Source organism: Apostichopus japonicus, chromosome 5 (genome assembly GCF_037975245.1).
Source record: "Apostichopus japonicus isolate 1M-3 chromosome 5, ASM3797524v1, whole genome shotgun sequence".
NCBI classification, from domain to species: Eukaryota; Metazoa; Echinodermata; class Holothuroidea; order Aspidochirotida; family Stichopodidae; genus Apostichopus; species Apostichopus japonicus.
The window spans coordinates 2,459,003-2,471,792 of NC_092565.1; the positions used below are offsets into that span (position 1 = coordinate 2,459,003).

The following is a 12,790-nucleotide window of genomic DNA, read 5'->3' on the forward strand; positions in this document are numbered from 1 at the left end:
CGTTTTCTATAGTCACATGAAGTGATGCATCAAACAAAATGTGTACTCTTTTTAGCTTTAAATCATCAAAACAGTGATAGTTTGAACATCACTAAGACATTTTGAAAATTTGGGAAGAATAAATTTCCATGCCAAAAAATGGGACATTCCTGATTGACTACCATGTATGGTAACCCTAGATTTGCTGGACTACATCATGATAGGATAGTGTGTAGGAAGCGAAACTAACATATCTGGTGGTTGACTGATGGAGGGAAGGTACTTTCCTGTAGGTTGGAAGAAAGTGTTTCTGGCCAGTGACATAAAAAAACAGAGAAAACACAACAGCAACAACAGTTATTTTCATGCTGATCAATCTTGTAATACTTGTAATACAAAACAATTCACCCTAATTAGAATTCATTTACTGAAGGCACAAGACATAAGACTAAACAAAAAGATAACAATAAATCAGCTATTACTTAATGAAACTAATAGAGGCACTTTTGAAAAGCTAAGTTAATTTGCAATATCTCCATTTAATACCGGCTAAAATATATTCTTTGATTCTTTTTGCATGATTACAACAAATTTCATTCAGTGTTTATAGTTTCAATGGAAAACTAAACTTATATGTAATAATTGAAAAATACATCAATATTAATATTAATGACTCCAAAGTCAGCATATACCCTTAATGCACAATAAATCTTAATAGTCTGTAGTGCAACTGGGCAGTAGTTTAGTTCATCAGGCACTTTGAGTGGTTTAATATACTTACTGTAGAAGCAACTACATTATTATATATCTTCTACTGGTAACACTGAATATTGCTGTAAGTGTATGAGATAAAATATGGTATATCTAAACTAATCCAAATCAGAAAAGTATAACAATATGACAATTCTTCTGATTACATAAACAAAAATATTTCTGATCTATACTACTCTGATTACATAAATGAAAGAGAAAAAAAAAGAAGAAAATACATAAATTCCTTGACGTTAATCACCGTAATGTAAGGAGTGCCTAAAGCACATTAACACCTGTCACCATTACTAGCCCTGCTACATTGAATCAATACTTCAAAAGCCTTGCAGTCATCTGCACATTTCAAAACCACCTTGAAGAAAACCGCAAACTATAGAACCTATCTTGACAGCTTTTGAGGCCATTGTCATACCTTGTGGCCGATACTGTTCATACCAAAGTTTTCATTGTAATTTATTCAATTTGTAATTTATTCAATTTGTAATTTACTCAATTATGTTTGACTTATAAATAATTGACTTGTAATTTTTTTTGCAATTTATTCAATTTGTAATTTATTCAATTATGTTTGACTTGTTAATAATTGAAATCCTTAAATAAATCTACAAAGAGTTATATTAATTCAGCAGCTTCATGAACTGGCCACATCGACTCATAATTCATCCTTAATATTTAATAAAAGGCTTGATATTATTGGAATACACAAATAATCTTATCAATATAAAGTGACATGATTATCAATTGAATGTTTCTAATGCACACATTCTGAAATGTAAGATCACCTCCATCTTTGTCAATGACAAAGCTCAAACAATTGCATTAAAATGTTCATAAATCTCTGAGTGTGTATCCTTGCTGGATACTGTTTGGACGTAGTGTGGAACATTCTTACATTGGTTCCCATCATAATTGTTCCTCTTATTACATACAGTAGAAGCTTCAAATTCTCTTTGAAGACCTTTTGAAAGCCAGAGTACCAACAAAGCTTACATTCCCCTTTCCTTTTCATGCACCCTTATCTTCTTAATACTACTGTACACATTTTTATTTGATAGTAAACTTTGTCACAGACTAACATAAACCAACTGATTTACCAAGAATGAATGAATAGAGTAGAGGAGAAGGTCTTCCAACACTTCCAAGTCGACTTGGATTATCTGTTTGGGAACAGATTCTTTTCAATGTCATTTTTTTGAGCAGTGCAGGCACAGAGAACATTTCAGAAACAGTTACACAGCTTGTTAACATTGAGATGATACTGACTTTAGCCAATGGAATTCACAATGCCTGTGTTAACAGCTCCAGGTAAAGTGTACAGGAACAAACCGACAAAGAGAATGATCAAAACAACTAGAAAGAAGCCAATAATGTAATACTTGAACCGTTTCCAGACGATGAATTTGAGAGACTTCCACGGGGAAGTGATCCAGAGGAATGAAGTTGCTGGTCGTCTGTCGATAAACAGTAAATCACATCAGATGTTGACAGTTATTAGCATCTGAAGATTTAGAGAGTGGTCATGGGTGCAGGTTGACAAGCAAAATGTCACATGACAAACAGTTTGTCATGTTGTAAAATTAACTAGATTCAAGCACATAAAAAAAATATTTTGTGGAAAAAAAAAATCATTTTAGTAGAATGATGCGAGTGCGGATTTATCCGGGTATGGCTTTGCTCATGACTGCGGTAGTGACGGCTCCAGGGAAGGTGTAGAGGAACAGACCCAGGAACAGGATCAGCCAAAAGATGATGAAGAAGCCGATGATGTACCACTTCAAGTTGCGCCAGAGAATGAATTTCAGCGTCTTCCACGGAGACGTAAACCAGAAGAACGATGTGGCGGGGCGTCTGAATATGACACAAATGAGAGATGCAGATGGGGTGAATGAAGATGCAGGGAATGTACACATGCACAACGAGCAAAACAATATGAAATCCTTGAACTTCTGTTTGACACACTCCCTTCAAACAGAAGCATGTAAGTGACAAGCAGTGACAATGTCTAGGCTGTTGAATCCTGTCTGGTACCATTTTGATAGTTCTATTTAACTTTCTTTGGCATTTGAGGCCATACCCTCAACTGCATAAACACCTTCATGTTGGGTAAACTCTTCCACTGTTACATATGGAACTTAAGTATTGATGAACCATCAAAGAGAAACAGAACAGAAATTTTCACGGGACCCTTCGGTCATTAAACTTGGTGCGACATTTTGGGGGACTGTGTTTCCTCGAAAAAGCAATCTTGTATTTAATGAACAATAGATGCCCTTGATACCAACATCAGTTCCACTTTAGTCACTACAGCGATTATTATGGGGTCTAATGATGCAGCATTTCCCCCTATACTGATATAATATTGTACATTAAATTAATACCATTCACCCATCTGATTGGCCCTTCCACGGTGGCTATTTCCTTCCTGTTACTCTCCACCATCCGGTCAATCAAATACTCTTTGTTATTACTATTCCCATTGGTATCATATCTTTCACATAATATAATAATATAATATCGACCATCCCCTCGCAGACAAACCCTCCAAGCCTTGCTCAACCTTACAAAACAATGTTACACGTAACAGTAATTTACAAATGTATGTAACAAAATGATAATGGATGACTTAATGTAGTTATTACTATTCAAGTTTGTGGTTGTGAAAATGACACTTGTGTTGTCTCTTTTATGTGTGATAACATTCAATGAATTACCTATTCATACATTTATCCCCACTTGATCGGTGGCGATACTTATGAGGTAGCACTGTACCTTCAGAACAAAGTACTCTTTTCTCCCCACGCCATCAGCCCTCAACAAACAGTGAATTGTCTACCAACTATTAATATACCAGATCAAGCAGCACCTAGTCTAGCAGAACCTGTAGCTAAGGAAGGTGCCATGGTATGGTCACTCAATACCACCAAAGAACCTGTTTGTGGGCAGGGTCCACAAGTTCAGTTGTTCTCACATAAGTAACACCACTAACAAAATGGAGGAACTCCTTGCTTTCAGGACAAAGACTTGACCAGTCTATCTAGATCTTCTATGAAGTTTCATGCCATGTCCCTTGTGAGAAATGATCATTACCGGGAGATCTCCCCGTCTGGCTGACAAGCATGTAATCCACCCCCACCAACCCCCCCACCCACCCCCACCCATGCCCCCTCCCCAATGATGATTGGGTATCAATGCTTAAAGTTGACTTGTTTTTCAATGGAAACACATGCCAGTGATATTCAGATGTGTTTGTGGAGTGTCACATAGATTAGCAAATAACAGAGGAGATGGGTGCAGGGAAAGGACTTTGGGACCTCTGTGTGGAGAACTTCTTGGAAACATGACCCCTGGGAGATTGGCTTAGTCCCACCACACTCTAAGCCTAGGTGTAAACAGCTGAGTAGAATGTGTGCAGCCCACCACTGCACACATTAGCAGTACAGACACAAGCATACTGTCATGCTGATTGGTTTATAGTTAGCGCTAGTTTTGCTTCTGAGCTGGTTGCCAATGGCATGGAAAGTGTGTAGAAGGTAAGTTCTTGAAGAAAATACCAACATTTATCAGACAATTTCAAATAATGTCTACATTCTGAAGGTTACATTTACTACACTCTACAAGATATCACAATGTGAGGAACAGAATATATGCAATTGTCACAAATAGAGAAGACCTTCTTGTTTCATGTATGTATGTCTTGAAAGCAACAAAACAAATGGTGGAATTTAAGCTTTCAAGTGGGTGACGAAGTAAAGCAATGTATATAATAATGTACGTGTTCATATACATGTTAAGTATGAATGGTACCTTCATATACATGTGAAGTATGGATGGTACCTTCATATACATGTTAAGTATGAATGGTACCTTCATATACATGTTAAGTATGGATGCTACCTTCATATACATGTTAAGTATGGATGGTACCTTCATATACATGTTAAGTATGGATGCTACTTTCATATACATGTTAAGTATGAATGGTACTTTCATATACATGTTAAGTATGGATGGTACCTTCATATACATGTTAAGTATGAATGGTACCTTCATATACATGTTAAGTATGAATGGTACCTTCATATACATGTTAAGTATGGATGGTATCTTCAGATACATGTTAAGTATGAATGGTACCTTCATATACATGTTAAGTATGAATGGTACCTTCATATACATGTGAAGTATGGATGGTACCTTCATATACATGTTAAGTATGGATGGTATCTTCATATACATGTTAAGTATGGATGCTACCTTCATATACATGTTAAGTATGAATGGTACCTTCATATACATATTAAGTATGAATGGTACCTTCATATACATGTTAAGTATGGATGATACCTTCATATACATGTTAAGTATGGATGGTACCTTCATATACATGTTAAGTATGGATGGTACCTTCATATACATGTTAAGTATGAATGGTACCTTCATATACATGTGAAGTATGGATGGTACCTTCATATACATGTTAAGTATGGATGGTATCTTCATATACATGTTAAGTATGGATGCTACCTTCATATACATGTTAAGTATGAATGGTACCTTCATATACATATTAAGTATGAATGGTACCTTCATATACATGTTAAGTATGGATGATACCTTCATATACATGTTAAGTATGGATGGTACCTTCATATACATGTTAAGTATGGATGGTACCTTCATATACATGTTAAGTATGAATGGTACCTTCATATACATGTTAAGTATGGATGGTACCTTCATATACATGTTAAGTATGGATGGTACCTTCATATACATGTTAAGTATGAATGGTACCTTCATATACATGTTAAGTATGGATGGTACTCTTAATGTCCGTCTTATCTTTAGGAATACCTTATCTTAATTAAAGATGCAACAAGAAGAATGCAATTAAGAATAATTAGTATGCGTGCATGGGTAACAATAGCAATCACTTACTTGGGTGGATCCAAGGATGGGTTGGCGTTAGGTTCATCTCTGGCTTTTGCAGCAGGTCTTTCCAATTCTTCCAATTCATCAACAATCTCCAACTCACATTCCACTTTGCCCTAGAAATGGAATCAAATACATATTTTATCATTTATTCTTGCATATGGGTGCCTCTAGTTTCAGCACTAACCATAACTTTGCTTTCTTCTGCTTATTACAATAGCAGCAAGATTCAACCATTTCCTATTACTACCTTCACTTTTATATTTGATACATAGCATCTGGGGAATACTTACACCGATTAGTCTCTCCCCTGTTGTGTCGTCAATGCATGGGAACCAACCTTTGACCCTCTTCATCTCAAAGAGTGAGTGTAAGGCTGGTTGTTTCTCATTCTCTGGGTAAGGAATATCTGTTTCCTTCACCTGTGAAGCCTTCTTCTTGGGTTTAGGCATTGCATTTAGATCAAGGTTCAAAGATCCTGGGGGAAAAAACATTAACAACTGATGAACACCTCAGTTTTGCCTGACAATGGCTTGTAGAATCCTACTAGTTTAGCATGGTTGGAAGACCACTGATGCATTCCATGCTAATGGAAGTGTAAAATGTACAACTTATTATTTTGTTAACTTTATCAGTGTCGCATACTGATGTACAGATGCTTTCATATATACAGAAGAAATATGAATATAGAGTTAATCAACAACAGGATTAAGATAACAGGGGAGAGGTGATAACTAAGTTAGTAATCCAACACAGGTTCATGAAGAATATTCTTCCTTCGAGGTAAATACCTCACAAAACATTTCACTATCGTCACAAGTCTACACAAAGTGTAGAAACTCACCCAGGAAGTCATCCGAAGAGAACTTGTCGTTATCCCAGATTTGAAGATTCAGCTGAGGTGGTAGTCTTGTCTCTGTCTTGTCAAGGCTCCAGAAATGTTCCTAGAATAATGAAAAACAATGCATTAACAGTTGCACTGAGTTGCCTGATAGTCAATGTATGTTACAGTGAATATTCAAATTATACAAGCAAGCATTTGCATCAGGTATTGAACATTAACCGAAACATTCTGCTACTTCCCAGTATGCAGTAGACACTGTTCACACAAATCACATTATTACATTAAGTCTATAACATCCATGTTTGCAATTTAAGGAACATTCATGGCATGGAAAAGTGTACATTCCAGTTTCTGAGAGAAAAATTTCATTCATTCCTTTAACTTTAACTGTTTAATACTTCACAGCCCAAACTGACCTTCTTCTTCACGGCAATGACCTTCTCGGGAGGAATGTAATCAAACGGGAAGATGAACCTCCAGTTGAAGTTACCCTCGCCATTCAAGGAACGATAATGAACATCTGTTCTCTGCTTTTCATCGATGCCTTGGATCCACCTGTAGAATGAACATACCATTACTAATGCATATTGGAACAACATGGCTGATAAAGAGAACAGCTATTTGAATACTGTAACATTAGTTAGCAGGATATAATTCAGACATGTGATCTGATTGGTACACAGGACAAGGTAGTTGTCTAGCTATTATGCACTACTATTAGCCAAGCAGGAGCTGTTTGTGACAAGTTGTCCACATGTCTGCTGTGCAGGAGTTACTGGTCATTATTCTTGCTACAAAAAAAGTTAATAAATAGGAAATTGTCACTCACTGACAGTCTAGAGTCCATATTAAAACCTCAACAAACTTAGTTCAAGCCTCAACTATTAGAATTTCAATGAACTTCTAATTCTGGAACTGTATTTAAATACATAAAAGGCAAGAGAGTAAAAAGTGATTGGTTCTCACCCCTTGACATAAATGTCACTCATCTTCTCTCCCAGTAGACTTGTTTCGTCCAGCACCACATCTTGACAATTCCAGATGATGCAACGTAGCACAAACCTGAAACAGACATAGAATTGAGACATGAGGCCTGATCAGTACATTGTCACAGATATTCAATTGTTGTCTTACAATATCAAACACGGTGATCTAAGCTGACGCGTTGCCTTACGATATCAAACACGGTGATCTAAGCTGACGCGTTGCCTTACGATATCAAACACGGTGATCTAAGCTGACGCGTTGCCTTACGATATCAAACACGGTGATCTAAGCTGACGCGTTGCCTTACGATATCAAACACGGTGATCTAAGCTGACGCGTTGCCTTACGATATCAAACACGGTGATCTAAGCTGACGCGTTGCCTTACGATATCAAACACGGTGATCTAAGCTGACGCGTTGCCTTACGATATCAAACACGGTGATCTAAGCTGACGCGTTGCCTTACGATATCAAACACGGTGATCTAAGCTGACGCGTTGCCTTACGATATCAAACACGGTGATCTAAGCTGACGCGTTGCCTTACGATATCATACACGGTGATCTAAGCTGACGCGTTGCCTTACGATATCATACACGGTGATCTAAGCTGACGCGTTGCCTTACGATATCATACACGGTGATCTAAGCTGACGCGTTGCCTTACGATATCATACACGGTGATCTAAGCTGACGCGTTGCCTTACAATATCAAACACGGTGATCTAAGCTGACACGTTCTCTTACAATATCAAACATGGTGGTCTAAGCTCACACCTTGTCTTACAATATCAAACATGGTGATCTAATCTGACTTTGATTCAAGTCTGATCTAGTCATCATCCTGAGATAAAGGAACATAAGAAACTATCTTTATTTTCCAAGATTAAACTATTTTGAAAGAGTAATTGGAATTCAGCAACATCTATAATGAATGAACATTCAAGGGTGGACAAGCTTTCAAGCTTATTCTTTTGCTCTTATGTTACATTTCAAAACATTTCGAGTGATCACAACCACCTTGTCAGCTTACATAACATAACATGTACATGACACTTACAAGAGGACAATTCATACACTAGTGAGAGAACACACAATCAATAGGATAATGCATTGTTATATAACATTTCTGCCGTGAGGTTTGCAAAGTTATCATAAACTGCATAGTAATAACTCCCTCTATACAGGAAGAAGATGATGAACTCTGACCTTTTTGCAAGTCTTGGTGTGATATCTACGGGAATGGAGGGAGCTCCCATGTACAGAGGGAAGATGTCAACCCACATCTGTAGTTTGCCTTGTTCAATGTCAGGCATCAGTGGACTGTAAAGAGGACGGGTCTCGATATGTTCCTTGACGAGAGGAAGTGTATTGAGAGCGTAGAGAGCCAGCCTCTCAGATTCTTCACCTTCATGGGGGTTGTTGATATGACCAGCTGGTTCTGAGAGCAAAACAAACACAAACAATGGCTATAGTACAATCACATTGGCTTAGACCAATATTTACCCAATAGGGAACTTGGTCAAAACATCTGGCAGGAAAAAACCCAACACATGTTTTCTAATTCAGGCACAGATAATTCATCTCAGTTAATTTATTTTAGTAGATTTATGATCAAAAGACCCTGTGTTAAATTAATTATGGTGTATAAATACATAATGTTAGTCCTCTTACATGATATTACTGACTCAAAACTTGTCTAGAAGAGCACTACGTTGAGCTTCTCTCAGAGATGTACCCTTCAACTGCAACATGCAGATTTAATAGACTTTTCTGAATGCCTCTTGCTAAAGTTCTATAGCTAGTATAATCACTCGCAGAGATCCTTGCTTTTCTAAAATCTCAATCAGCCATTTGGATATTAACTTGGCTACTAAGCCGTACAGATTTCCAGTTTTTAACAACTGGACTACACTGCTTACTTATCTAGTATAATTCCTAACCAGTCTTTATCAAACATTTTGAGGTAATTTTTTATCGCTTTATAACCACAAAAAGATTGAGTACTCAGCCTTCAAAGCCTAGAGAGTCAGAAGAACAAAACAAAAGAGAGAGACAAACAAGACTGAACAAAAGAAATAATCATTAGTTAGTGAAGAATGCTGTCAGTCGTCTCTTAAACTCATATCTACTTTCATTGTTACAGTAGAAGCAACTTATTTCCACTCTGCAAAACTAATTAGAGCTTCAGTAATTTTGAATCTTATTTAAGGATAAGCTTTTTGTTGGTCTATGGGTATGTAAGACTAGCAGATATCATCTATGCATTTGTGGCTTCACTATGCCCTGATCCCAGCTTCCCTAAGGATACAACCATACCTTTGTTGATGGGTATGTAAGACTAGCAGATATCATCTATGCATTTGTGGCTTCACTAAGCCCTGATCCCAGCTTCCCTAAGCATACAACCATACCTTCGTTGATGGGTATGCAAGACTAGCAGATATCATCTATGCATTTGTGGCTTCACTAAGCCCTGATCCCAGCTTCCCTAAGCATACAACCATACCTTTGTTGATGGGTATGCAAGACTAGCAGATATCATCTATGCATTTGTGGCTTCACTAAGCCCTGATCCCAGCTTCCCTAAGCAAACAACCATACCTTCGTTGATGGGTATGCAAGACTAGCAGATATCATCTATGCGTTTGTGGCTTCACTAAGCCCTGATCCCAGCTTTCCTAAGCATACAACCATACCTTTGTTGATGGGTATGCAAGACTAGCAGATATCATCTATGCATTTGTGGCTTCACTAAGCCCTGATCTCAGCTTCCCTAAGCATACAACCATACCTTTGTTGATGGGTATGTAAGACTAGCAGATATCATCTATGCGTTTGTGGCTTCACTAAGCCCTGATCTCAGCTTCCCTAAGCATACAACCATAACTTTGTTGATGGGTATGTAAGACTAGCAGATATCATCTATGCGTTTGTGGCTTCACTAAGCCCTGATCTCAGCTTCCCTAAGCATACAACCATACCTTTGTTGATGGGTATGTAAGACTAGCAGATATCATCTATGCGTTTGTGGCTTCACTAAGCCCTGATCTCAGCTTCCCAAAGCATACAACCATACCTTTGTTGATGGGTATGTAAGACTAGCAGATATCAGCTATGCGTTTGTGGCTTCACTAAGCCCTGATCTCAGCTTCCCTAAGCATACAACCATACCTTTGTTGATGGGTATGTAAGACTAGCAGATATCATCTATGCGTTTGTGGCTTCACTAAGCCCTGATCTCAGCTTCCCTAAGCATACAACCATACCTTTGTTGATGGGTAAGTAAGACTAGCAGATATCATCTATGCGTTTGTGGCTTCACTAAGCCCTGATCTCAGCTTCCCTAAGCATACAACCATACCTTTGTTGATGGGTATGTAGGCCTAGCTGCTATTTATGGCATCTAACTATTCAATGCTCACCATAATCTTCAAGATTGTACATCTTGCCATCAAAAGTAAGTTTATTTGTTCCATAGAAGACCGCCTCTGCCAGACCATTCTTTGTGCAATAATCCTTAAGAATCTGGGAAGGTAGTTGAGCATCTCTCCACTGGTTTGGTCCATCACTGAGAGTAATGCAAGAAATGTGTGTAAAATGACACAGTATGCAAGGCCACCAGACATAGATTGAGGGTTGGCAATGTTCAGATATATTTGTACTTATGTAACATCATTATGGGTAAAGGTAAGTATGAAACAAACTAAGCATATAACGTCATTGTCGGTAAAGGTAAGTATGAAACAAACTAAGCATATAACGTCATTGTGGGTAAAGGTAAGTATGAAACAAACTATCATATGACGTCATTATGGGTAAAGGTAAGTTTAAAACAAAGTAAGCATATGACGTCATTATGGGTAAGGTAAGTTTAAAACAAACTAAGCATATAAAGTCATTATGGGTAAAGGTAAGTATGAAACAAACTAAGCATATAACATCATTATTGGTAAAGGTAAGTATTAAACAAACTAAGCATATAACGTCATTGTCGGTAAAGGTAAGTATGAAACAAACTAAGCATATAAAGTCATTATGGGTAAAGGTACTTATGAAACAAACAAGGTATAACGTCATTATGGGTAAAGGTAAGTTTAAAACAAAGTAAGCATATAAAGTCATTATGGGTAAAGGTAAGTATGAAACAAACTAAGCATGTAACGTCTATAAGGGTAAAGGTAAGTATGAAACAAACTAGCATATGAAGTCATTAAAGGGTAAAGGTAAGTATGAAAGAAACAAAGCATATTACGTCAGAAAGGGTAAAGGTAGTTATGAAACAAACTAAGCATATAACGTCATTATGGGTAAAGGTAAGTATGAAACAAACTAAGCATGTAACGTCATTAAGGGTAATGGTAAGTATGAAACAAACTAGCATATGAAGTCATTAAAGGGTAAAGGTAAGTATGAAACAAACTAAGCATGTAACGTCATTATGCGTAAAGGTAAGTATGAAACAAACTAAGCATATGAAGTCATTAAAGGGTAAAGGTTAGTATACAATAGCAGGGATGACATGACTTACATGTGGTAGGCAGCAGGAAGGCCACAAGTAGCCCTGTACTTGGATAGGTAACGGTTTTCTAGGTCAATGTACGTCTCACCAATGATGTCGTCCTTTGAGAGCAGATCATAGTCCATTACTGTGATCTTCAGATCTTTATGGACCGGTAGGAAAGTCTTCACTTCAAACATCCTAGAAAAGATGACAAAATAAACGGTGCAAAACATTTGTTTTTCCTGTAAGTAACAAAGATTTATATTTGTAATATATTTTTCTGTATGATTCATAGTGGGCTGTATTTACATAACATCCGTCATGACCTATTGAAGCCATACTAAATTATTTTCAACTTTCCTGTAAAAAAGAGGTATTGCCAATGAAGAAATGAAAAAATAACACATTCTTTGGGTTTTCCCTTTCAAAGTCATCTCTTAGAGAAGTTAAACTGATTTGATACAATGTTTTAAGATTTTGACCTCCGCTGACCTCAACCGACCTGCACCAAAACTCCAAGATGGCTAATTCCACTTTCTAGGCACCTACCACTCCCAGTAGGAGATTCATGGAAGCGACAGTTGTGGAGTAAGCATGTTTACATCATTATAATATTTTAGCCACTGGTGACCTGAAATGACCTTTAACTTGCAGAATAATAAATGCAGCTGAGAATCTAAAGGGCATCAAGATGCCATTTCATCCTTAAATGACCTTTACCAAAACTATTCTAGGGTTTGTACTCATTAAGGGGCACCTGTCATACAACTATG

General features: G+C 37.3%; 1 protein-coding gene across 21 annotated transcripts in view; it reads right to left on the reverse strand.

The window, feature by feature from the left end:
- Positions 1-336: 336 nt before the first annotated feature.
- The window catches only part of LOC139967290 (myoferlin-like), a 96,391-nt gene continuing 83,937 nt past the window's right edge, over positions 337-12,790 (reverse strand). For 20 of the 21 annotated variants that reach the window (XM_071970925.1, XM_071970926.1, XM_071970928.1 and 17 more), the window contains 9 exons: positions 12,045-12,215; positions 10,939-11,084; positions 8,723-8,954; positions 7,493-7,588; positions 6,943-7,081; positions 6,527-6,626; positions 5,976-6,160; positions 5,689-5,798; positions 2,056-2,598 (listed from right to left, as the gene is read on the reverse strand). In XM_071970925.1, coding sequence (XP_071827026.1) covers positions 2,406-2,598; positions 5,689-5,798; positions 5,976-6,160; positions 6,527-6,626; positions 6,943-7,081; positions 7,493-7,588; positions 8,723-8,954; positions 10,939-11,084; positions 12,045-12,215 — 1,372 coding nt within the window. In that variant the 3' untranslated portion in view covers positions 2,056-2,405. Of the gene's footprint in view, positions 2,599-5,688; positions 5,799-5,975; positions 6,161-6,526; positions 6,627-6,942; positions 7,082-7,492; positions 7,589-8,722; positions 8,955-10,938; positions 11,085-12,044; positions 12,216-12,790 lie in introns of all 21 variants that reach the window. The other variant, XM_071970915.1, reaches the window with a different exon arrangement.